Source organism: Myotis yumanensis, unplaced genomic scaffold (genome assembly GCF_028538775.1).
Source record: "Myotis yumanensis isolate MYYU_CA2020_CCGP unplaced genomic scaffold, mMyoYum1.0.hap1 SCAF_10, whole genome shotgun sequence".
Classification (NCBI taxonomy): domain Eukaryota; kingdom Metazoa; phylum Chordata; class Mammalia; order Chiroptera; family Vespertilionidae; genus Myotis; species Myotis yumanensis.
Window position 1 is genome coordinate 54,691,855 of NW_027223761.1, and position 26,829 is coordinate 54,718,683.

The 26,829-nt window shown below is 48.5% G+C and overlaps 1 protein-coding gene across 1 annotated transcript in view; it reads right to left on the reverse strand.

The window, feature by feature from the left end:
• Positions 1 to 1,208: 1,208 nt before the first annotated feature.
• ME3 (malic enzyme 3) overlaps positions 1,209 to 26,829 on the reverse strand; it is a 175,223-nt gene continuing 149,602 nt past the window's right edge. The window contains exons 7-14 of the mRNA XM_070425814.1: positions 22,977 to 23,086; positions 9,459 to 9,556; positions 8,815 to 8,928; positions 7,056 to 7,161; positions 6,317 to 6,459; positions 5,615 to 5,788; positions 4,248 to 4,346; positions 1,209 to 1,451 (exon numbers count right to left, since the gene is read on the reverse strand). Of these exons, the coding sequence (XP_070281915.1) occupies positions 1,290 to 1,451; positions 4,248 to 4,346; positions 5,615 to 5,788; positions 6,317 to 6,459; positions 7,056 to 7,161; positions 8,815 to 8,928; positions 9,459 to 9,556; positions 22,977 to 23,086 (1,006 nt within the window). The 3' untranslated portion in view covers positions 1,209 to 1,289. The remainder of the gene's footprint in view (positions 1,452 to 4,247; positions 4,347 to 5,614; positions 5,789 to 6,316; positions 6,460 to 7,055; positions 7,162 to 8,814; positions 8,929 to 9,458; positions 9,557 to 22,976; positions 23,087 to 26,829) is intronic.

Genomic DNA, 26,829 nt, shown 5'->3' on the forward strand with positions numbered 1-26,829 from the left:
ACTCTGATGAACATGAGGATTGAAGGCTATAGTTGAACTCAGTTTAAGAAACACACAGGACAGACTGACACCATTCTAAAAGAAAACTGCTTGGTTTGCTGAATTATTTGAGTATGGAGGGTGGAAGAGAGAGTGTTCCAAAGCCAGGAAAATGAAATCAAGTCTTTCCCAGAACTCCCCATGGTGCTCCTCCCTCAGTACTTCACTTCCTTCTGCCTCCTTGGCTTGCTGACCCTCCGCACCCACATTTCTCTGGTTTTCCTTTTAGTAATAACCAAAAAGGAATGTGTATTACTCAGCAACTTACAGGGCAATTATCATTGCTGATTAGTTAGTGAACTGCCTCCAGCCAGTCAGCCCCCTCATCCATTGGCCACTCGAAGGGTGTGTATTCCTCCAACTGAGATTGAACTCCCTGATGGGTGGGTCACACTTTCTGGCCAGTGGCTGTCCCCACCATCCTTCATTCTTGGAACTTAGTGCAAACACTGCTCCTTCTAAAGCCTTTTCTTCTGCTCTCGTAGGAAGTATCCTCTCCCTTTTTTGAGCACCCTCGACCATTACCTGCACTTCTTTCATGGACTTACCACTTTATGCTTTGCAGCAAAATGAATTGTGTCCATATCTCATCTCTTTCACTAGATTTTGAACTCTGAAAGGCTCAAGAATATGGTAATGACAGTTAGCAAAATGAGATTTGCAGAGTGGGCCCCATAAGTATTCAAGAGGATTTATTGAACTCATTTGATCAGAAGTATCCATAGCAACTCAAAATTAGCAAGAGATTTCCCAGCCTTATTTCTAACTAGTCAATTTTGATGAGTAGATAGATTGATCACAGTCCAATTTTGGGTCCCGAGTACTGGAGCCATATCCACATGTTAAAGAGTGATTCCCAGACCTCTCATGGAGAAACGGAAGTCAGAGGAAGATTCTGATTGAGTTTTGTTTGTTTGAAGACACATACCTGTCCTGCCTTATTGTGATCTTGGAAAGCGAAGTTCTAGCAGGATTCTGGCTTTCCCACCAGGGCTAGACAATATAGCCATTGATAGACAAGGAAGTTTTTTGGAAAGAGGTCAGAGGAGGGTTATAGAAAAGTGAACTCAGGGCCTGTAGGGACAAGGCTCTCATTTACTATTTGCCGTATGCCCGGGCATCTCCCCTCACACCACAAAGTTCAAAGGAAAAACACAGTGACAAGGATGGCCATTTTGGAATCCATTTATATTATCAGTGTTATTTTACTCTGGGCTTCATCCAGCCCCACACCAGCCTCTGGGACTGCATCAGACTGTCTGAACATTCATGGCTTCCTTGGGCCACATGTAGGTGTCCAGTGTAAAGGAGTCATAGTCTGGAGTGTAGACCAGGGATCTTATAAAAGCCTCCTTGTCCTTGGGCTCCGGGTAGTAGGAGGCCAAATTGTGTTTGTACGCGAAGTCAAGAACCTAGGGAAAAAGATGTTTGGCTGAGGACCTGGATCAAAGGAGAAACCTGCCTAAGGACTCTTCTTTGGGGGCCAGTGGAAGGGAATATACCCTAAAGAACCAGGTGTGTGCTGCTCATGAGCTGGGACCCATGGAGCCACTGGAGAGGAAAGATGTTGAGTTTTCTGTTCAAACTATTAAGCTGGTTTGGCTCAGTGGCTAGAGTGTCAGTCTGCAGACTGAAGGGTCACCAATTTAATTCTGGTCAAGGGCACAGGCCCAGGTTGCGGGCTTGGTCTCCAGTGTGGGGGCAGGCAGGAAGCAGCTGATCAATGATTCTCTTATCATTGATGTTTCTATCTTTCTCTCCCTCTCCATTCCTCTCTGAAATCAATATCTATCTATCTATCTATCTATCTATCTATCTATCTATCTATCTATCTATATTAGAGGCCCGGTACACAAAAATTTGTGCACTCGGTGGGGGGGGGGTGGGGGGGGTGGGGGGGGGGGCGCCCTCAGCTCTGCTTGTGCCCTCTTGCAGTCTGGGACCCCTTGGAGGATGACCACCTGCTGGTTTAGGCCAGCTCCCTGGGGGATTGGGCCTAAGCTGGCAATCAGACATTCCTCTGGCATCCCGGGAGCCCTCAGGGGATGTCCACTTGCCAGCGAAGAGTAGGCCTAAGCTGCAGTCTGACATCCTTAGTGCTGCTGAGGAGGCGGGAGAGGCTCCCACCACCACCGCTGTACTGGCAGCCATCAGCCTGGCTTGTGGCTGAGCAGAGCTCCCCCTGTGGGAGCGCACTGACCACCACAGGGCAGCTCCTGCATTAAGCGTCTGCCCCCTGGTGGTCAGTGTATGTCATAGTGACCAGTCATTCCTAGTTGTTCTGCTGTTAGGGTCAGTTTGTATATTACCCTTTTATTATATAGGATAGAGGCCTGGTGCATGGGTGGAGGCTGGCTGGTTTGCCCTAAAGGGTGTCCCAGATCAGGGTGGGGGTCCTGCTGGGGTGCCTGGCCAGCCTGGGTGAGGGGCTGATGGCTGTTTTCAGGCTGGCCACACCCCCTTTAGGGTTGGGGGGGTCCCCACTGGGTTGCCTGGCCAGTCTGGGTGAGGGGCTGAGGGCCGTTTTGGCTGGCCAAGCCCGTCAGTGACAGAAGCTCCCAGCCTCTCCTTTTTTTCTTTTTTTTATTCTGGGATTTATTTACCTTCTATAATTGAAACTTTGTAGCCTTGACAGGAGCTCAGAGCAGGCCAGGGTGGGCAGGAGGGAAGCCTCCTGCTTACTCCAGCTCCGTGGCCACGGCCGGCTGAAAGCAGGTATCTGGGGTTTATTTATCTTCTATAATTGAAATTTTGTTGCCTTCAGTGGAGCTCAGAGCCAACTGCGGCAGGCGGGAAGCTTGGCTTCCTCCATCACTGGAGCAACCAAGCCTCCTGCTTGCTCCAGCTCCGTGGCTGCCGGTCGCCATCTTGGTTGGGTTAATTTGCATATAGTCACTCTAATTGGATGGTGGGCGTGGCTTAAGGTGTAGTGAAGGTATGGTCAATTTGCATGTTTCTTATTATATATATATATATATATATATATATAATAAAAAAATATATATATATATATTTTTTAAAGAAGTCTTACACTAAAGTCTGCCTCTGCTTCTAAATGCCCAAGGGCCTTCAGCAGTGACATTATCCTTGTGAAGCCTCAGTTTCCTCATCTGGAAAGTGGAGGTAAAGTGACACCACTTCTCTAGAGTGGTGTCAGGGTAAAGTTAGGTAACAGGTACAAGTGTTCAGTACCTGATACTACCCCCTCCAAATGGGGTGAACTGGACGAACAGCCGGGGCATTGTTCTTTGGGTTTGATACTTGGCTTCAGAAGAGCATTGTTAATCCAAATATCCCCAAAGGAAGAAACTGGACATGGGACAGCTGGACTCTGAGTTGGAATGCTGGTCATGAGGGTTGATTCTGGACCCTGCACTGGACAAGTCATGGGGAGTGACGCTATTGTGCAATGCATTTTCTGAAATTATTTTTAAAACTGATTAGAGAAAATGTAAAATATATATACTAATAGAAGTAATAGTATAATAATCCTCATGTATTCATCATCTAGATTCAACAGTTATCAATGTTGGGTCAATGTTCATTGCACCATGTTCTGATTCTTTGAAAACCTATCATCTCTGCATGGTCTCTAGGGTGGAACTTTTCCTTGAAATGTTCCATGAACCTGATCAGACCATGGCCACTCATTCTGAGAGAAAGGAAAGGAATGAACACCTACTCTGGCCAGGAAGGCACTGAGTGTGGAATTCTGTTTCAAAATTTTCCAGAACTCTGGGAGAGAGGAATTACTGGTGCCTTTGGAAAAAAGAGGAAACTGAGATTCAGGGAAGTGACATGATTGGCCCCAGGTGACTCTGCTGCTGATTGGAAGAGCTGGGACCCCACTGCTTGAGCTCTTTCCATGATGCTATGCAAGTTGACCTTTCTGTATAAATGGGTACTTATGATTCATTAAAAAAAAATTCCACCCACATTCCGGTCCACAAAACTACGGACTTTGATGGTCTTTCTGCCTGGTGTTTGAGTGGAAAGTCAGGATCATTCCCAGAACTGGCCTGAGTGGGTGTTGGGGGTAGGGCTGGAGCTGCAGGCAGGAGTTTGTCACTCAGCCTCTGGGCTGTATGCAGTGCAGCCCAAGAAGCTCGGGTTGTCGCCACGCCTGCCACCCCCTCAGTCCTTCTGAAGTCACAGAGACAGTGGATGAGCCTCACTACCCATATCGCAGGGAGTAGGGTTCTCCTTACTTTGATGGCGATTCTCAGAGACACGTCTCGGATGGTATTGAGTGGTGGGTACAGTCTCCCCTGGGACAGATGATGTTCAGAGACCTCGTGGGCAATTTTCTGGGGAGAGAGAACCAAGAGGAAGAAGCTCAGTTCCCGCCTTCCCAGAACAAGCCCAACCCATCACACCGAAGACTCCTCTCCCAGGTCACACAGGAAGGCTCTAGCAACCATGTTTCTGCACAATGGGGGGATTTGCTTTCAGGCAGACTTCAAGCAGGACCTGACTATTTCCAACCAGTGGGAGTTTCAAACAGCCCTGCCCACAGCCATAGGGCACACCACCACCACTGACTAGCAATGAGAAGAAACACAAGCACAGAATACGGGAGACAGAACCACAGCACAAAGCTGTAGCTAGTGTCACATAGTTTGGGGGAGGCTGGAAACCCTAGGAGACATCTCTGCATGGCTACACAGAGCTGACACTCAAAGACCAAGACATAGGAAGAAGAAACCTGGTGGTAACTGGTGGGACTCAGGAATGGGGCCAAGCAGGGCTGCATTTGGTCTCTCTCCAGTGCCATGGGGAGGGGGTGTGAGTGGATTCGGAGATCAAGTAGAGTCTTTGGAGCTTGTGGGCACAAACAGAGACATTTCTATGCCTCAGAGTCAGGTTAAATGTGAAGTGCCCAACATTTAGGAAGCACTTGATAAATAATAACTGTAACTGTAATTATCAGTGAGCATTATTATGAAGGGTGCTGTCATTCTTAAAGAATTCTTTCATTGTTTTCACTGTGTCTAGTAAAGATTGCTTCTGGGAGCTTTTCTAGGGAGATACCTGGAGCAGGGGCATCCCATGCCTCTAGATCTGTGCTCAAGATCCGGGTACTCAGAGCAGGCAAACCAGACATGCAGCCCATCCCCTTCCTTACAGACAGCTGCCCTAGTGGGGCTTATTCTGCCAGCAGTTTCCCCAGTGACGTGGCCCAGACCCGGGGCTGGAAGAACCCATTGCCTGTCATGGTTCACAGGCCCACAGTTTCAGACATCATAGGTGGCATCTCCTCTGTACTAGGCATCTAGACGGCTACTGCTGGGTGCCAGGGAGCAGTACAAGGTATGTCTCCTTACTGCCAGCGCCCCCTGTTGGCACCCCTCCCATTGACTATTTCCTTTCCCCCCATTAAAAACCCTGTGTGTGTTTAGAGAGAAGTTCAAGCCTCACAGTGGTTTTGAGAGAAGCTTGAGGTCCAGGCCCTTTGGTATCCATTGCCAGGGTTGTCAGCTGGTGGGCAGAAGAGACCAGAGGAGGAATCTTTGGGGGGCCCCATGTAAGACCTGGGGTAGACCATAGGTCCTATTGGGAGGATTGAGAGTGATACCTCTGCTGTCAGGAGGAAGATCTCATCTGGGATGTGCCGGATCCCGCCGGCGATGACTCCCAGCGCCACTCCAGGGAACACATAGGCGTTGTTTCCCTGGCCCGGAATGAAGGTCCTGCCATCTTCCAGAGTCACGTTCTCAAAAGGACTTCCGCTGGCAAAGATCCCTCGGCCCTGGAGGCAGGAAGAAAGTCAGAGACGAACTGGAGATCGGTTTCGGGCAGCAGTGGTGGCCTAGTCTTATGTCTCAATGCTGGGCCTTCCTTCATCCTCTCCCCAATGCTCAGCATCGTGCCGAGCACACTGCACTCATTCATGATATTAGCCCCACTGTTACCTGGTAGCCAAGAAAGTGCTGAGAGGTGAAAGTGTACCTTTTTCACCTGTCACCTCCTGGGAGGGCCAACCCAGGACGTGACAGTTATGTATGTGACCTTGCATTCTGGTCAAAGCTCTGTGTTATTAGAAGAACCGTGAGCAGTGTAGCTCAATGGGAAGAGTTTGGGCTTTGGAGTCAGACCTGAGTTTGAGGGTCAGCTCCAACTCCTTATTGGCTCTGTGCCCTTGGGCAAGTTACTTTGTCTTTCTGAACCTCAGTTTGCTCATCAGCAATGTGGGGACATTTTTTCACCCTCAGAGGGTTACTCATAGTTATTGCTACTATGTCCTCTCAGCCTGGGGAGGGAAGGACTCCTTGCTGACCTCGGTGACCTGGTAGCACTTCTCAGCTGTGCACTCGGCCTTGCTGGTGGGGTTGCTCAGGGCAAAGATGATAGGGCGCTCGTGGAAGGAGGCCATGTCCCTCAGAATCTGCTCCGTGAAGGCTCCTGCGATGGCAGCAACACCTACAGGGGAAAAGGTGGGTAGTGGGGATGCCTACTCTGTATAAACAGCCCATTCCCCTCCTGGTGGTAGGGTGGGGGAACGAGGTGCAACATGAAAGACTCATGAGTCTTGGGGATGGCATCTGACACAGGGATGGGGGGAGCAGAGAGAAAAGGGTCCTTCTGGTTGAGCTGGCTGAGACCTCCTGTTGATCCCTGAGGACCACTGGTCTACTTCAGGTCCATACCCAGGTAGGGTGCACCTGTGAAGGCATTTCTGGACCTTGTCCTTTATTGTAGGCTACTCCTGCCATACAGGGATGGATGCCAGGGTCCCCGCCTGAGAGAAGGAATGCTCATTTCATCCTGGTTAGAGAGACCAGCTCTGCGCTCTTCCACAGTACTGTACAACCGCATCTTTAAGCCCCTTGATGCCTTGGTTCTATGGTTTTTACACAGTAGTCACTCAATAAAAGACTTGGTATTGAATTAGACATGGGATAGGGGAAAGAGCTGTGTTTCCATGGGCCACTTATGCCTCTTTGCTGAGCCTCAGTCTCCACCTGCAATCAAGAGGGTTAGCTGGGCTGGGCAGTGAGCTGCCTCCCTCCTCCTACCTATGATGGCCGTGGGCTTCACCAGCCTCACCACCTCCTCCAGGGAGTTCACTTCAGGGTGGTCCTGGGCAAACATCTCCTTCTCATGGTTTAGGTGGCTTCTTCCCTGCAGGAAAAGGAAGAACTCGAAGCAGCTGTAGTGAGAACCTCTAGGGAGGGGCATGGATGCATTTGGAGACTTGGAGCATTTCCCGCTGAGCCCTGTGCTTTGGTCTGAGCCATCAGGAGCCTTGGGACCTGCCCTCTTGATCAGATTTCCTGGCAGAACTGAAGGTAGAACGTAAGGATTTTTAGTGTGTGTGTGTGTGTGTGTGTGTGTGTGTGGTGCTTTTATTTAACCCAAACCATCTATGGAGAATCTATAAAGCCCATCTTGGAACTGCTGGGTCCTGGCCTCCTGGGCCAGAACAGAGAAGCTCTCAGGAAATGCGTGAGTCTAACCAAGACCCCTGGCCCCAAGGCATCCAGCACCCAGGTCCAATTGACAGATGGGGCCTGAGGGAACGAATCTGCATGCATTTTATGAGCCATTGACCTCCCTGTGAACAATACCAGGCCAAGGTCCAGAACAGGCTTACAATGGCTGGCTACACCACCAGATCAGCCAGATTGCTTCCCTTTCACCTAACAGGAGTTGGTGGGTGACAGGCTGGTAAATGGGTACAAACGTTTCTGATGACTCGTTTGGGTTGCTCTCCTCATGAAGAGTGAAGAGATCAGCTTGAGAGATCTTTTAATAGGGGTGGCTCAGTGGGGTTAGCAAAATGATGTTGAAAGATGGGCAAGAGGGAAGTGAGGCAGCCTCTACCTGTGCCTAGATTATGCTTTGGAATGACCTGGGGTGGGAGGAGGTGTCTCCAGGCCTCAGTTCCTTTCAGCAGTAACCTGGCTCCATATGGAACAATAGGAAGGTCAGTTTATACTAAGGGGTCTCTGCTATTCTTGGTTGGTGGTCCCACATACTTTCCCTGTTCCTATCTCTGTTTTTTGTGTTTTTTTTTTTTAAATCTCTCACTGACATTCTATGTTAGTGACATTCTGGGAATAAAAACGTGGAACTCTTGAGTGAAGTCCCAAGGGAGGAGATCATCTGATTGTGCCCCTTACCACATCCCAGTCAGAAGCTGAACTGTCTCTCTCCCATTTACTCTTTCACTCATATGTCAAACATTAGTTATGCACCTACCATATGCCAGACATTGACGTAAGACTACAGAGACTAGTGGGGAGACAGACTAGTAAAGGGGCAACTGCCCTATAATGTGGTAAGTGCAATTTATGGGGAGGGGGCTAAATGAGTATAGATGTAGTAAATTGAGACCTAGATACTCAGAGGAAGTTTCTTGGAGGAGGTAATGTTTAAGCTAAACCAGCAGATTAAGGAGGAAATGGATGGGACGTGTGGAATTGAGAGTGGGTGTGAGGGAAAAGAGAAGGGCATTTCAAGCAGAGGAACAAAATGTGCAAATATGTGGAACAGAGCGTGTGTTACTTTTGGACATGATTCATTACGGCTGGAGGTTAGTACAGGCAGGGAGTGGTGGGAGATAGGGCCGGATGGGGCACACATACACACACTTGCACACATATTCAAAGCTGTTGGACAAAAGCGATTAAGGCTACTTTACAATGAGTCTTTTGCTTTGGAGTCTTTTGTCCTCTATTCTGTCTGAGCAGTTTGTCCCTTGGAGACCTCATCCCGTCTACTTCCAATAGCTGAAGGTGTCAGGAAGCCTCCAGGTCTGCAAACTGACAGTACCTTGACAATGAGTCCTTTGGAATCCACCATCCAGATCTTCTTCTTGGCCTCTGCCTTGGGTATGCCTTCTTTCTCTAGGGCCATGACAAGGAGGTGGGCGATGCCCATGGCTGCCTGGGAGGTATCAAATGGTGAATGCTCAGACATAGAGCAAACAACTACTCAGCATTTACTAGATGTTTCACCAAGATGCTGTCTCCTTCCCCCTTACTTTCAGGAGACCCAGTTAAGTCCTTGCCTCGAGTCATCCAAATGCTGGGGCCCAGGCCGCTGCAATGATCACAACGCACCTGTGATTCTTCCTCTTTTCAGAACCCCAGAGCACTTCCCGACTTGACACCCCACCACCCACTATTTTTTTTTCCTTAAATATATTTTTATTGATTTCAGAGAGGAAGAGAGAGGGGGAGAGAGATAGAATCATCAATGATGAGAGAGAATCATTGATCAGCTGCCTCCTGCATGCCCCACACTGGGGACTTGAGCCGGCAACCCAGGCATGTGCCCTTGACTGGAATCGAACCTGGGACCCTTCAGTCCACAGGCCAACACTCTATCCACTGAGCCAAACCAGCTAGGGCAAACCACCACCCATTCTTATTCTCCGACTGGAACAACAGTAGAGAGCCCCTGATGGCACCTACCTCACCTGCACCTTGGAAAACGAACATGTGATTGGAGAGCTTGTTCTTGGTGATTCTCAGAGCAGCCAGGATCCCTGCCACAGCGACGGCGGCTGTGCCTGCAACAGAATGGACTGAGGTCAACCTCTGATGACTGGGTTTCAACCCCCAAGAGAAGACTTGGCAGAGTTTCCCACGCCTAGAATTTGTGGTGGGACAAGCTGCTTTTCTTAGCCCTTATAGAAGGTAAGCCTGAAGGTATGAAGGGTTTTAAAGCAAATCCATGCCCTCTTTGGCAGATGATTGTTATTTTGAGAAACACCTCCTGATTGTTACTCAATCCTGGGAGAGAAGATCAGAGAGTCAGGTGCTGCTATGACCTTCATTTATAAATGAAATGACAAGGACAAATATAATGGAACCCACAATAAAGTGTAAGAAATTCTTTGTTTAAGGGTAAACAATAACCATATTAAAAACAAGGCCACAAACTAACTATGAGACATTAAGTGACCATATGATCTGAGCTGTCTATCTTACCCACCAAGTCATAAGGTTGGCTGGACCCAGAAGCATACCATCATCAAATGGCATGAGCAGCCCAGAAGATATAAGTTCCATGAGCAGGTGGCTCAGATTTGCTTGACACCTACTCCTGCTGCATGACTTCTTCTCTCTCAATCCATACCTAAGGCCCCAAAAGGAATTCCTCATGACCAGCTGACCAAGGAGAAAATAACTTGGACTTGATGGCAGTATATATTCTTAATGATCTGCTACTATCAACTAGAAGTGTATGGTTGTAGTTTCACAGCTCCAATATAAAGGTAGCCCTAAGGGTATTGGTGAAGGAAATCTTTCCTATGCACATGACTTCAAATCACAAACTTGGTTGTCCACTTTGGTCCAAGAGTTGGCTAGGTCCTCACTAGTTCATGGGCAGTTGCTAATGGTTTAGCTGGATGGTCAGGGATTTAAAAAGAACAAAACAGTAAGATTGGTGATGAGGAAGTCTGGTGTGTGTGTGGGTGTATGCACCTCTTGAAATGGGTACAGAGTGTGAAGATATTTGTGCCCCATATAAAAGGTAACCATAGGGCATAATGAGACTAGGTTCTTAATAATCAGGTGGACAGCATGGCATGTCCTGTGTATGTCAGCATCTTTCCCCAGTCACCTAGAGCTTGTTCAACAAGTTTATGTACAAAGTAGTCATGGTGACAAGGATGGAGGCTATGCATGGACTTCCCCTCACTACTGTGACTGCCAAACGATTAACCTGTCAATGGCAGAGACCAAGCTCCTGATATGGCACCATTCCCTGGGAGGACCATCCAGCTGGCAGCAGAATGATTTCATTGGACTCCTTTGATTATAGACAGGAAAGAGATTTGTCCTCATGGGATAAACCTGTATTTTGGATATGGATTTTCCTTCCCTGTCCATAATGCTCTGTCAGTGCCATCATCTGTGGATGTTTGGAATGCCTGTTCACCATCCTGATATATTCCAGACAACAAGGCTTCTTTCTAATCAAGGAATTCATTTCAGAGTAACAGAAGTGAAGTGATAGGCTCAGACCCTTGGATTCAGTGGTCTTGACATGTACTCTCTCACCCAGGAGCAGCTAGCCTCAAAGATCAGTAGAATGGGCTACTGAAGACTTACTTAAGACTTAGTTCAGGTAACACTCTATGAAGAAGGTAAGGTTCTGTTTTACAGAATGCAATATAGAATTTGACTTAGCAAACAATGCATTGTGCTGCTTCTCCCACGGCCAGAATGCTTGGTTCTGGAACTCAAGGGGTGGAAGTGGGAGTGGCTCCTCTCACCATTTCACCTAATAACTCACTTGCAGAATTTTTGGTTTTTCTTTTGTTAATCCTCACTTGAGGATATTTCCCCCATTTTATTTTAGAGAGTGGATGTGAGGAAGAGACAGAGTGCGAGAGCGAGAGCGAGCGAGAGAGAGAGAGAGGGGGAGAGAGAGAGAAACATTGATGTGAGGGAGACACATGCATTGGTTGCCTCCTGCACATGCCTGGACCAGGGCCAGGGATTGAGCCTGCAAAGGAGAAAGGGAGAGGGAGAGGAAGAGGGAGAGGGAGAGAGAGATAGAGACATAATTGATCGGCTGCCTTCTGCATGCCCCACACTGGGGTTCGAGCCCGCAACCCGGACATATGCTCTGACCGGGAATTGAACTGTGACCTCCTAGGTCGATGCTCAACCACTGAGCCATGCCAGCTGGGCTCATTCTTTTTTTTTTTTTATAAATATATTTTATTGATTTTTTACAGAGAGGAAGGGAGAGGGATAGAGAGCCAGAAACATCGATGAGAGAGAAACATCAATCAGCTGCCTCCTGCACACTCCCCACTGGGGATGTGCCCGCAACCAAGGTACATGCCCTTGACCGGAATCGAACCTGGGACCCTTCAGTTCGCAGGCTGACACTCTATCCACTGAGCCAAACCGGTCAGGCTGGGCTCATTCTTAAACTTGATTAACATTCAACCCCATAGGACCACATTTATTCAAATCAATTTCCTAAGTTTGTATATGAGGTTTATCTCCAGTCTTGTCTGTGTCCCAACAATAGATGGCAAATTTCTTGATTTGGGGAACTGTGCCTGCAACAGTCTGGGTCCCTCAGCAGGCAGACTCCATCAAGGGCTGTGGCTGGGAATGGCGCCTCAAGGATACACTGGCCACCTCTGCCATCTTGGCTTCTGATGGTGAGCCCCCTTTATATGTTTTAATGTAAAGATATTTATTTAATCCTATTTTTGCAACCCACACCCCCATTCTTTTGACATTGTTTCTGTAAATGCTGACTCTGACTAATATGTAGCTTGTAGATAAACAGCACACTTGCATTAGAATCCTACGAACTAATTGCAGAAGATACAGACTCTGACCTTCAGTCACCCCAGTTCCGGGAGATTTGCTGACCTTCAAAGGTAAAGGAGAACGTATAACCAGGATGACAAAGACCAGGATGACGCACACCAGACCATCACTTGACCAGTTTTGAGATCCTTATGGGAATGGACTATGCTGGCCTGCACATAGAGAACTCTACAATCCCGCCCATTGATTTCTTCGTTCTGCCTTCCCTCTCCCTCCCTGTAAAAAGCTCTGTCTGTACTGAAATGTTGAGATGGGCTTTGGACAAGAGTCCCCCATCTTCTCGAGAGGCTGGCACGCAAATGAACCTCTTTCTTTTTTAACCAGCACCTGTCTTACCAGGTTGGCCTTCAGGCAGTTGGACCTTGGTTCCGTTTTCACTATTGTCCCCATTTTACAGATTAGGAAAATGAGGCACAGAGCAGTTTGTTGAGTTGTTCAAGATCACATAACAGAATGAAGCTTCGAACCGAGGGAATCAGGCTCTAGGGCTTCTGCTCATAATCCCTGAACTACACTTCATTGAGTTAGTAAGAAGGAGGAAAACCTTAAATAGTCTATATATCATGATTCTAATTATAAAAAACATTCACAGAAAATCTGGAAGGAACTACAAAACATGAATGGTTGCAGGGTGGGAGTATGAGTGAATTTTCGTTTTCTGTTTTCCAAGGGGTTTGTTTTTGTTAGCTCAGGGTGGAGCCTTCTCCCAGAACATGGGTTGGATTTATGCCTGGCTTAGAGGCTGTGTGGTGGGCTGAGATAGGGGGCACAGCAAATAGTCAGAGTCTAATAAATGCACATTCATCATTGCAGATAGCAGAAGGCAGGACCCGAGACAGGACCATACTCCCCAGGCTCTCAGCCTTCACACACCTATGGCCTGGAGGGACTGCTGAAATGTCAGTAGGATCCAGAGCCACGGCTGAGGACCTCAGGGGCTTTCTAACACTGTCTGAAGGTCCCAAAGGAGCTCAGTGTGCATTTCATGAAGGCCTACCAGGCGAAGGCACCACCGTGGAAGACAGATGAATCAAACCTGGTCCCTGCACTCAGGTATCTCCCAGTTTATACAAATAACTATAACACAGAGGTCATTGTTTCAAACCACTGCATGTCTTCATTTATCGATTGAGCATAGATTATCTACCAGACTCTAGGGCAGTGGTCGCCAACTGGTGGTCCACGGACCACTAGTGGTCTGTGAGGTCTGAAAGGTTGGCGACCGCCGGTTTAAGGAAATCTTTGGAGGGTACTGAGGATACCATTGGTAACAAAATAGGTTCATTCCTGCTTCAGAAAGAAAGAAGCTACTAAATGAGTGTAAGTGTGATGACTGTTACAGAGTTGTTCATGATGCTCTTTTTGTCAGTTTACATGTAGAAAGGCAAACTATCACTATCAACCCACCTTTGCAGCTTCATCACTCCGCATGCACCCTATGTGCTAGTTGCATCTTTCACCATTCCCTAAGAGGCCACATCCATTTTTTCCACTTCTGTGCTTTGCCCCTGCTGTTTCCATGAGAGAGAAACATTGATTGGTTGCCTCACGCATTGATTGATCCCCTTCCTGGGATCAAACCCTCAACCTGGGTATGTGCCTGACTGAGAATCAAACTCACAACTCTTCAGTGTGCAGGATGACGCTCTAACCACTAAGCACACCTGCCAGGGCTCTGATATCTACTTTTAAAATATATATGTGTGTTTTAAAAAAAAAATTTTTATTTATTGCAAAGAGGAAGGGAGAGGGACAGAGAGATAGAAACATCAATGATGAGAGAGAATCATTGATCGGCTGCCTTTGCATGCCCCTTACTGGGGATTGAACCCACTACCTAGGCATGAACACTGACCAGGAATTGAATTGTGACCTCCTGGTTCATAGGTCGATGCTCAACCACTGAGCCACACTGGCTGCACTGATGTCTACTTTTATCTAAGCTGGGCTATGTCATGGCCAGGCTCATCACTGTACTGCATTTAAAAGGAACACCCAACCTGACATCCAAGAAAGCATAAAAAAGTGGTTTAGATAGTTATTTAAATCACTCACAGAGGTTGTGAGATTTGCATGGTACGACCGTCCTCCCAAGTCCCCAAAACCCCATTGTCCATCATTTTCTCAAAGTCCACTTATCGTGGTGGCTATTCCCCAGTTTTCCGTCTCCCTGCAAACAACCTCATCTGTCTTACTTTTTGCCTCTCAAAACCCACTTTCATTTGTCCTTCCAAGTCAGAGTCTGTAATCCAAAATATCTCCAGATGATTTACATGCCCATTTAAGTTCGAGACTCACTGAACTAGATGACTTCTCTAGGTGAAGTACTAGTTTCCTTCCACTGGACAGAGAGGGTGTTTCCTGCTCAGCTGATTCTATTTCTGAACTGCCTTCTGCCTTCCGAAAGGAGAAGTACAAAGCACCTGCCACTAGATGGCGCCAAAGATATTTCATCACCAAAGCTCCCCCAAACACTGCCATCTTGATGAGTCTTTTTTCCCTTGGGTGTTAAATATCTTTTGTGGTTAGAAGCTGCAGGTTGAATAATGGCTTACCTGAGAAATACAGAAGCGGCCTATTATGGAAAGGTGAATTTTCAGTGCTAAAATCCAGTGCTGGATGGGGATTGGAGAGCATGACATCCAACAATTGTACAGAAAAGGAAATGAGGCCAGAGAGAGGCAGTGGCCTGACTATCTGTCACCCAGTTGGAAGCAGAGCAAGGAAACCTAGGTGCTGCTTCAGGGTCTAGGCAGCTCAGACAGCCTTTCCTGACTCTAAAGTCAGGAGCAGCATTGATGGGGTTTCCCTGGAGGAGATGAATTTAGGCAGTGGCTATACATGTTCAGCTGTGACTCTGGAAGAGGCGGAGAGCACAAACCTATGGGGAAAATTCAGTGACAGGCTACCAGGCAATTGTCATTTAATGACCACTCTCACCGTGACCTCAGCTCTATGCATGTGCTTACCTGCATTTGCTCATTGAGTCTTCACAACAACTCTGTGAAGTTGGTTCTATTTTCCCCCATGTCCCTCCCCAAAGTGGAAAGTGAAGTTCAAAGAAAAGAGCAACTATCAGGAGAGAACTTCTGAATCCTCTCACCACCAAGTCTATAAACCCTGCTTCTCCAAGCCCATATGCTCTGCCATTCCTTGTCTTACCATGGATGAACTGCCCTGTCTCCTAGCTAATGCTGTCTCCAGGTCTGTCTGTTCGGATTCCATCATTTTTGCCCACTCAGGGAATTTGTCTTGTAGCTCCCTCTCCTTGTTTCTGCATCCTCTATTCCTCCCTATCTCCTGGATCACCGCCATCAGCATACAAATATGCCATAAAGCTCCATCCTAATAAAGCCTTTTCTTGACCCTGTAGTTCCCACCCTATTTCTCACTTCCCTTTATAGCCAAACTCTGCTAATGAGCAGAATTTACTCATTGACTCTGTTTCCTTTGGTCTCCCTGAAACCCAATCCAATCAAGTGACTTCTCACTACCTTTTGTCAAGTCATCAGCACCTCACCTTGCCAAATTGATTTATTACTTTTTTTTTTATAGAGAAAGAGGAAGGGAGATGGAGAGAGACACATTGATGTGAGTGATATATTGATTGACTGCCTCCTGCATGCCCTCTCCTGGGGGTCTAGCTGAAACCCAAGCATGTGCCCTGACCGGGAATTGAACTGGCAACTTCTTGGTGCACTGGAGGATACCCAACCAACTGAACCACACTGGCCAGAGCCCACCTTGCCAAATTTAGTGATCGGGCTGCAGCCCTCCTTGTCCTTGCTTTCTCTTAGCAGCATTTGACACTGTTGCTCATTTTTCCTTTGGGAAACTCTTGGTATTTGGTTTCTGGAACCCACACTCATGGTCACCTTTCTGGGCTCTTCCTCTGAGTCCACCCTCTGAAGTGGCAAGTTATCCTAATTACAGACGGAAACTCAAGAGGAAAACAGCAGTTCTTCAAGCCCATATTATAAAGGTTGGCAAATAAAGTTATCTCTGTTATTAACTTTCATTTTGGGGGACGCCTGGGTAACATGTTAGGGATTTAAAAACGGAGAGGAAGGAAGCTGCTTAGCTCGCTGGAGGAAACCCCCGGAATAGCCCCGGGGTCCAAGGATGTTTTGGAACTTGGCTTGTGCCATAAATGGCATGGGCAGCAGAAAGCATGCCTGCTTGTTCCTCCTTCATGATGAAAGAAAAACAAATCTTCCTTTTCCGAGGGAGCTTTCCATAATTGTACTTCCTGCAAGCTGGGAACTGGGGGCTGCAGGTTCAGGAAATGCACCAAGGGCAGGCTGAAAACGTGGTTTCTGTTCTGCTTTTAGTAGTCACACAAAGTTACAGGAGCTTCCATGCTAAACAACAGATGATTGGAGAAAAGAGAGAGAAGTGGCTGTTTCTCAGATGAGGCCAGGCTGTGAGCAGGATAAGGAATTAAGCTCCCTGGGGTCTGGCTGAGGTGGATAGGTAGGCCTGAGGCCCTGGGGCCCTGGGGCGGCGACTCCCAGGCCAGGCTTGCTTCCACGAGCCACTGAACTACCACCATTCACGTGTTCATTAGCAACTGAGTGGCAGTGCTGGGGCCTCACTGGGCTTGGCCTTGGGTATGTTGGATGAATGAACAGTTTTGTTCACAGGAAGTTCACAGTATAAAGGTTCAGAAAATTCAAGTTTTCCTTATTGGACATGAAGCAAAGGGCTTCTCCGACAGCCTCAACCCTATTTCTGTGTCATGAGGGGACCTTTCTGAAGCCCTCGACTCTCTAGAAGGTGCTTCCTGGCCCATGGAGAGGGTGGGGTTAGGCCTATTCTGCAGCAATTTGGAAGGAGCCAGAGGGAATAGTTACCATCTTCTCTGCTTCTTTGGGGATTTAATGGAATCAACAGGTTATGGGGGTGTCTCAGAGGAGCCAGGATCAGATGCAGGAGACTCATTAGAACCTTGGGACTGGGACAGCCTCGGAACACAGGGCTAGTTTCACTGTGGGGGAGAGAGAATAGAAAGGTAGGTGTGTGTGTGTGTGTGTGTGTGTGTGTGGCTGTCGCAGACCCCTGACAGCCAGAAATAACTCATAAACAGGACAAACCGGCTGAACAGTCTTCAGAGCTGGGCCATTCCTCCCCTTCCGCCCCTTTCCTACCGTGGCATCTGAGCCCTGCGGTACTGATACTGAGAAGCATTCTGCAAGGTGGGTGACCACTGCCTAATGTCACCTCCTTCTGGTCCTGGGGAAAGGTGGGGGCAGGCTTGGCCCTAGGTGCAGTGTCCAGGGGGTGGTGAGGCTTAAGTCCTAGGACAAAGAGAAATGAGCCAAGAGCAGAGGAGAGTTCTAGACAGAGGGGCCAGCACATTCAGTCGCAGAGTTGGCCCTAGCCGGTTTGGCTCAGTGGATAGAGCACTGGCCTGTGGTCTGAAGGGTCCTGGGTTCGATTCCAGTCAAGGGCACATGCCCAGGTTTCGGGATCGATCCTTAGTAGTGGATGTGCAGGAGGCAGCCAATCAATGATTCTCATCATTGATGTTTCTATCTCTCTCTTCCTCTCTGAAATCAATAACAATAAAAATATATCAAAGTCGCAGAGTTGGCAGAGAATTCACAGACATGGAATAATTCACTGGGCTATAAGGTATGTGTGGAAAGGAGAGAGCTGAGGTGGGGCCCTGCCTCTCTCCTCCTCAGGACTTCCAGTCCGGTGCTCACAGGGGTCCTCTCCTCACCTCCCCCAAAGCCTCTATGTCAGTTCTCCACCCTTTCCCCTTCCCATATGTAAGTGTCAGGGGTCTACTATGCACTAGGGGTCTTAGTGCCAGGTTCCTGCTACACGTCACTCCAGGCCTTACAACAACCTGGTGCCACAGACAGAGGGATGATAGAAATACTCAGTGAACTGGCATGGGCTGCAGCCAACAGCACAGAGCATAGCTTTGCAAAAGCATCCGGGTCATCCTGGCGGAACTGACTGATGACCAGATGTGGCTATTAATAATACATCTATTTTATGTCCATTTTACAGATAAGGAAAAGAAGGCTGCGTGGATTTAAGCCATTTGACCAAAGCCACAATGCAGAAAAGTGGGGATTGATCTAGGCCTGTCTCACTCCAATGCCTGACAGGTAAGCTCTATGGCTCACAACGGAAACTCGAAAACTTAACCGTGTGAGGAGGCGACGATGCCTGACATACCACATGGGCACCACTGGCCTTGGGGATGAGGCAGTCCTTGGGCAAGGCAGCCCACAGAAGGCTGGTGGGTAGGAGGGTGCTCTGGGGCTGACAAGCTGCTGGGTTTTCTGTCCCCAGCCACATGTTGTGGGCAGCTATTAGGGAGGCCAGGCGCCCGCGGTTACTGGCCAGCAGTGTCCTGGACCTGGCTCCTTTGGGAGGACAGGCATGGTCATTGCTCCTGCCCTTCTTCCTCCAGGTCTCTACCCTCCTCAGTGCAGGGAGGCCTCCCGGGTCCCAGCTGAAACAACAAAGTCACCTGTGGCTTTTCCAAAGTTCCTGAGGAGGCTGCCAGCGATGAGTCAGGGCTGCCGGCAGCCCTGGGCACCCGGAACCAGCCTGGGGCGCAGAGACTTTCCATGGGACGGGGAGCGGGGCAGGGGAGCAGGGGCAGCCCTGAGGAGCATCACCCTCCCGCTGGGGCTCCAGAGGCCCTGCCCCTGGTTGGCCCTGTGAGTCGGTGACCCCAGGTGTGTGTGTTACAGCAAGACTGGCTGAGAGACACTTCCAGTCCTGGGCCCGAGCTCCCGTTCAGCACCCGGCCTGGCCCTGCTCTCCTGGGCTCAGTCTGCTGGGACCCCGAGGCCTTTAGTCGCATCTTCCGTTGTTCCACGGAGGACACCAGGCGGGGCTGATGTGCAGAGCAGGCAGGACGGCCCAGTCTCATCGTCATCAGGGCAGCCTGACCCCAGCCCCTGCCCTGTGTGGGGGCTAGTGAATTCTGGCCACTGGTCCTGCTGGGGTGGCCTGGCCTGTCCCTAGCCACCACATGTGGCATGGTTTTGGTTTCTGATCACCCCTGTGATCGCGCTCTCCCTTTCTCCCAGCCCTCTTCAATTCTGTGCATGCCGGTGTTCCATTCCTAGTTTTGAGCAAGGCTGTGTAGTCTTACATTTCATTTTTTTTTTAACTTTGTATTTGCAGGCACTTCTAGCATGAGCTTCATCTTCTATGCTGCCCCATTAGTCCTAGAGCTCCTCACCAGTCCCCTCACTGCCCATTTGGCAATAAGAGTGCTCATCATAGGCTTCTAGCCCTGGGCCCCTCGCTAACCAGCTGGTGATGTGGGCGAGACCCTTGGCCTCTGTAAGCTTCATCTTTGAGTCTATAAACTCCGGGAGCAAGAGGAGGGAATGGGGAAAGGTGAGGTGAGCAGCAGGATGCCGGAGAGCAGTGATGCCCACTCTTAATCCTTAGCAAGAAGACTCACTGCACCACCTCATCCACAAATAAGAAGAGGCAGCCTGGTGTCGTGGAGAGAGGGTGGAGAGTTCCGAGTCAGAAATAACTAGGTTCAGTTACTATTATCCAGAAATAACTAGTCCCAGCTTCGTGCCTGTCTGCCTATGTGACGTGGAGCAAAATTCAACCCTTGAACTTCAGTTTCCTCATCAATGACATGAGACAGCAAAGGGGGGGGGAGGGGCGTGCAGTTTATAAGGAAGTTATGAGACAGCGTGAATGAAAACCACTTTGTACGCAGCTAGGGTTCTCTGAGAAGCAGATTCTGAGACACGTGGCATCCATGGGTGGGTGTGCTCATGAGAATGTCGATTTGCATGTGTAGACTTCATTCATTCATTCTTCAAACATGTGTGAAGCATCTTCGATGTGCCAGGCACTATGTGGGGAGCTGGGAAATGGTTCACGCCTCTCTTGGGGAGACCAACAACCGATGCAGGCATTTGGGGTACAATGTGGTAAGGAGACTGACAGGGGAGCACAGGTGTTTGTGGGAGCATTTGGTGTGCATCCAAACCAGACTGGGGAAGTAGGGGCTGATGTGGGACCTTCCCTGGGACAGGAGACCCTTGAGCTGAGTCTTGAAGGGTGAGTAGGAGTCTGTTACTCATGTAAATGTGATGGGGAACACATCCCAAGCTGAAGAACAGGACTTTCACATGCAGAGAGAACTGACTGAGAAGGGGGGTGGGAGGATTAAAGTAAGGGTGGGTCAGAGGTCAGAGAGAGAGAGAGATGAGTGGGGGTGGAGAGGGGCACAAGCCTTATCCTTCCAGGGAGGGAGGGAGAGCTTTCTCAGGAAGAGGATGTCGACAGCCACAGTTTCATCTCTGAGGTGCTCTGGCAGCAGTGTGTGTGTGGGGGGTAGGGGAATGGGGGCCGATGCACTGCCGGGCCTGGATGTGTCCCTCTGCCTGTGTTTATGAGGATGTACCAACACGTGGTGTGTGTGTCTGCACATCTGGAGTCAGTGCACCAGGTGTGCTGCCCACAGGGCCTTGTTTTCCGCTTCCACCCTTTGGCCTTGGCAGCCCAGGGGCTCAGGGGGATGGCTGTCCTGCTGCTGACTCACGGGTGGGTGCCATGATGGGGAAGCTGGTCAGGGGCTGGCGGCAGGTGTTTCCTCCAGGGCAGGCATGAGTGAATGCTCCCTCCCCCAGCCAGTGCTGCTGGACACCGATGCCCGTCCCAGGCCCCTGCATCAGGGCTGGGGCACAGAGTGTGAATGGCTGGGAAGTTGCATGGATTAGCTTTCCCTTCCTGGGTTTGCCCTCTCTGGGCACCCACTCTTCAGGCACTGAAGTCATATATATTCATCTTAATTATCTAAAATACTAGAGGCCCAGTGCATGAAATTCAGCCCACCCTGCACCCTCTTGCAGTCCGGGAGCCCCTGGGGGATGCCTGATTGCCATGGAGGTGGGAGAGGTTCCCGCCACTCCTGTGCTCTCAGCAGCCGTGAGCAGGGCTTCTGGCTGAGCAGCACTCCCCCTGTGGGAGCACACTGACCACCAGGGGGCAGCTCCTGCATTGAGCGTCTGCCCCCTAGTGGTCAGTGTGCATCACAGCGACGGGTTGTTCTGCCTTTTGGTCAATTTGCATATTAGCCTTTTATTATATAGGATGCTTAACTGTACTCTTGAAATTTGATAACCAATGCAAAAACAACAACAATTGACCGCATTTCTTTAGCCCTTTATGTGGACCACTGGGAAGGAAGAGGCATTTGCTTTTGCGAGTGTGAGATCTGGAAGCAGTATAGCCAGTGTCAATGAACTTGGAATTTAGAGTCCAAATTTCAACTCTCTGCTTACTGGCTATGTAAGTTACTCTCTGTGCCTCCCTTTCTTCAATTATCATCCAGAGATGATAATATCTTATAGGAGCAAATGTGTAATATGCTTATTACAATGGTGCCTAATGTATAATACATATTTAGCTGTTATTACCTGGGTTTGAATCCTCTTAGCTCATTTGATGAAAAGCTGTGACATGTTTGAGCCTCATCTGCAAAATGAGGGGTTGGCCCACCTTTTACTCCCAAAGATCAACACCTGTGCCCCACCAAAAGCAATAAAAAATAAATACCCTGCATGCCATTGAGGCTTTATAACAGCGGTTCTCAACCTGTGGGTCATGACCCCTTTGGCAGTGGAACGACCCTTTCACAGGGGTCGCCTAAGACCATCCTGCATATCAGATATTTACATTACAATTCATAACAGTAGCAACATTACAGTTATGAAGTAGCAATGAAAATAATTTTATGGTTGGGTCACAACATGAGGAACTGTATTTAAAGGGCCAGAAGGTTGAGAACCACTGCTTTATAAAGTACTAGGAATGGCTCACAAAGCTCCTTACTGGGAATGCCTGGATCAGGAGAGATGATCCCTGAGGGACCACCTCCGCCACTCCAGGTTCACATACTGGCATCTCCACAGCAAGAAGCAAAGGCCTTCATATATTTCTGGTCCATAGAACAGGTGGCCAAGTTGACTCTGAACTAGAAGATGCTTCCCATTGGCTTTTGGAGTGCTCTGGGGCCTGGGGCCCCGGGGCCCAGTGTCTTTCAGGGGCATCATTCCGAGTAGTATACATTCCAGCCAAGATACGAGGAGGGATTGTTCTGATTCCCTGACAGGAATACATCTTGTGTTTTAGAAATCCAAGAGCAAGTTATTGTGGCCGGGGAAGACCATTTTTATGACAGTCTGAAGCGCTGGTACTTTCCATTATATTAGCTCTTTAAATTTTCACAATAATCTTCCAAGGCAGTTATTATCCCCATTGAACAGATGACGAAACTCTGGTTCAGAGACTCGATCTGCCCAAGTTCAAGTAGCTAGGAAATGACAGTGTTGCTTAGTATTTATCTCAGATATTAAGTTATATAATTTTTACTTTCCTCTGAAGTAGTGATGATCTCCATTTTATAGATGAGGCAGCTGAGGCTTAGCAAACTTAAGAGACTTGTTTGAAGTCACAGAGCTAAGAATTAGCCACGTGGGAGTTGAAAGCAAGTCTAATGCTCTTTCTTCAACAGTTGTTGGCAGCAAACCAGCTACCAGATGCCCCCTCTTTGGCATCCAGGAGAGCCTTGTGAGAAGGCATTCATCCTCGGGGGCTTTGTCGGGCGGGGTAGAGACCTACCTTGGATGTCATCGTTGAACATGCAGTACTTATGGCGGTACTTGTTGAGCAGGCGGAAGGCGTTGGCATTGGCAAAATCTTCAAACTGGATGAGGCAGTTTATGCCAAACCTGTGGGGAAGGAGAGGAAAGAACTCGTGACTGCCTCCTGGGGCTGATGCCTAGCATTCCCCGGTCTGCACCGGGGGTGGGGAGGCTCCAGTGTGGCATGGCTCATTCACTGGGGTCTTTGCCACCCAGCTGGCTCCTGGACTCCCAGCTCTGCCTGCCCCATTATGGATGAGATGGGGAAGGGAGAGAGTAAGGGCCCTGGGCTTGGTGGTCAGTAGAGCCCACATTACTGTCTCTAATGAGGGCTTGGTGGTCAGTAGAGCCCACATCACTGTCTCTAATGGTGGCTCCCATGGGCCATGGATGGCAGACCCATGTGGGCAGAAGGGCTGAGATGGGACCTGCTCTCTCTGTGGCCTGTGGCCTGTGGCCATCTGGAATTCAAGCAGAAATCCTATTCTAAACTCAAGTACATGCAGAGAGCCCGGCTTCTCCAGCACCAGGGCCTGGGGAGCTGCTGTGGCCTCCTCATGTTCCCTGGGTGCATCCCGAGGCCTTAGGTTCTTCCACCAGAGACTCTTCTGGGTCCGGCACTGTTCCCGGAGAAGATGCAAGGGAGGTTGGGAAAGGCCACTGCATTAAGCCCCTGTCTTCTGCTCACTCCTCAGTGAGGGTGTTCTCCATCTTGAAGGTACAGAAGACTCAGTCTAAAATGCAGGTCACCAGGCCCGCCTTCCAGGGATTCTCACTCAGAGAGTTTGGGGAGGGGCTCAGGAAACTGCATTTTATTGTGATATACAAGTCCCCGTGAAACCATTGGCTCAGTCCAGCTAACTGACACATCCATCACCTCACACAGTTACCCCCTTTTTTTGAATGGTGGGAACATTTAAGATCTCCTCTCTTAGCAAGCTTCAAGTATCCGATACATATTAATTATTAACTATGGTTCCCACACTGTACAGGAATCTGAATTTTAGCAAGCACCCTGATGGTTCTGATCTGACAGTGCAGAGAGCTCCGAGAAACGCTGCCTTGGTGGGTGAAGACACGCCCACAAAGCCACCTGAGATGCCTTATTTATAATCTATGCCAGAACTACCTCCTAGATTCCGGGGTCAGGTTAAAGTTTGTGTTCCTTTAAAAATGACTAGACTCACAACCTACTTTTGCTGTTGACATTGTCTGTGAGAAAGGTGAGAGCTAAGATTTCTCTTCTTTGACAGTGGGTTCCCTCAGACTGGGTTTTCTGCATGCACCTCCCCCTGACTCATTCTTGCCCTTTGACCCTGGTTTTGGTAGTTTTGTTGTATTGTGTCTCTTATTGGAGTCTTTCTGGAAGCAAGAGTGATATGACTTATTAAAAATCACTCAATCCATGGACCAAACAGATAAAAAGACTTCATCTCATGGGTCAATTTGTGACGAATAGTATCTGAGGTCATGTTCATTGAGAAAAAAATGCCCGATTGATCAGCAAGGACTGTCGGGAGGCAGGTGATAGAAGTGTTCTGCCATCCACAGCCAGGTGTGGCCTAGAGGCTCGGGACCAGCTGGGACAGAAGGATTTATGACCATGCTGAAAAGGTGGGTGGGGCGCACACTTCTGTGTGGGCTTCCTGTGCTATGGGGGACATCTGTCTCTGATGAGGCTGGTGGCTATGAGGGGTTGAGTAGCACGGAAATGGCCCATAAAACATTTTTTGCAACCTCATACTTTTGTGCATGACACCCTGTATAGTAGAAATGAAAATATTTGCTCCTACAATGAGCCTTCCAGAACCTTAGTGATTTAGGGCTGTTGGTGGGGGATCGGGAGGCAGGTTCATGTTACAGAGGCAGAAACGGAGGGGCAGTAACTTGCCGCAGTCCAGGGCTAAGAGCTCTGGGCCGAGGTTAAGAGGCTTGTGGACTAGACCTGGCTGTGCCACATACAACTGAGTGATCTTGCACAAGTCATGTCACTTTTCTATTCTGCCTTGGTTTCCCCATCTGTCAATGGGCACAATAATATCTGCCTGGACAACTTCTGTGGGCAGTTTTGAGGACTAAAAGCTGAAGGTGGCTTTTATTTTTTTATTTTATTTTGTTAATCCTAACCCGGGGATATTCTTTCCATTAATTTTTAGAAAGAGTGGAAGGGAAGGGGAGAGACAGAGAGAGAAAGAAACATCAATGTGAGAGAGGCACATCGATTGGTTGCATCCAGCACACACCCCTACCAGGGCCGGGGATTGAGCTGAGGTACATGGCCTTGACTGGAATCGAACTCAAGACCTGAAGGTGACTTTAAATTATAAAGTGCTAAACACATGTGTCATCCTGGCCACAATTCTTATTCACAGCCGCATAGCAAGTGCTGATGGGGGTAGGAGTGGGGGCTCACTGTGTCTCCTGATCCACCTCCAGCTCCCTTCTTGTAGGATGAAGAGAAAGGATACATAAGACTTCCCGTGCACAAATATAGTGCTATGCTTGCCAAGCCAAAATTTACTGTGAATTTTTGTTGAGGGTGTGAATTTCAAGTATTTGAGTCGGGAGGGGGAACAGAATGTCTTTGGTTGCTGGTGACATTTTGCTATATATAATCCTCACAAGACTCCCAGTGTAACTCCGCAATTGGCCTGGAGCTAAATGCTGAAAAGGTCAGACAGCAAAAGAATGTGATACATGGTCTCCTTTCTCCCTCTCTGTCTCTCTCTTACACACACACACACACACACACACACACACACACACACACACTCTTGACCTTTAAATAGCACCACTTGGAGGCAAAAATAAGGCCAGAGTTATAAATAAGCACTTTTGTTCAGTGCACTGTTACTACTTTTTCGTGTTACATTCAGTTTTATATATGAGAACCTCTCAGGGAGCAATATGCTGAGATATTGAGTAAACCTTCATTAATTCAGGATGCTTTAACCCTAACTCGGGACTGCACAAAAGGCTATGTGAATCGCCCATCCAATAACCTAGACGGCATTCCTAGACCTGCTTGGACTTCACAACCCTATTCACCTTGGACACCCCTCCCCATGGCTGCTCCCTGACCTTTCCTCACCAGAAACCAGTCCTGCTCTAGCATCTCACACTGCCCATCTCAGTCTCTGAACTCAGCCTCTCTTTCCACCTCCCTCACTTCCACTGCACCTGTTCTTTGTCTCCACGGAGACCTTTGGCCCTTCATCAATGTCCTCCCGCCTCCTGCCCCCTCCTTTGAGGCTTTTCATGAGGCCGGACCACTCACTAGTCTGAATCAAGGGTGGTTGCTTCAATTGCTCTCTTAGCATCATCCAGCTGTCCACGTGTACATCTGTCCATTCATCCAAGCATCCGAAAGCATCTATTGATGCTCTAGGAAAGGGTATACATAAAGGAGCTGGTAAAAATGTAGCGTCGTGAGTTTGCCTGCCAACTTGTGAAACTAACTAAAAACCAATTAAGACCAGAAACACAATTTCAAAGTGAAAATGTAAATGGCTTCCTTGAAAAAAAAAAAGAAAAGACTTTTCTCAATTCATCCATGGACATCCAAATACAGGTAATGAGCTTTCAGCATAACATCAATTTAAATGTTAATTATAATTGACTTACATGGACTCATTAACTTGTCACTACTGACAACAATAGTAACAAAAATAGCTAAACTTCCCTGAGTGTTGATTACCTGGGGGGCATCTCCCTGAACTCTTTACCTGTTACCTCAGTTAACCCGCACGTGACCTTATGAAGTAGCCACTATTTCGGAGGAGTCCTGAGCTGTTGCCCAGGGGTTACTGATTCCATTGCAGTTGGAAAGT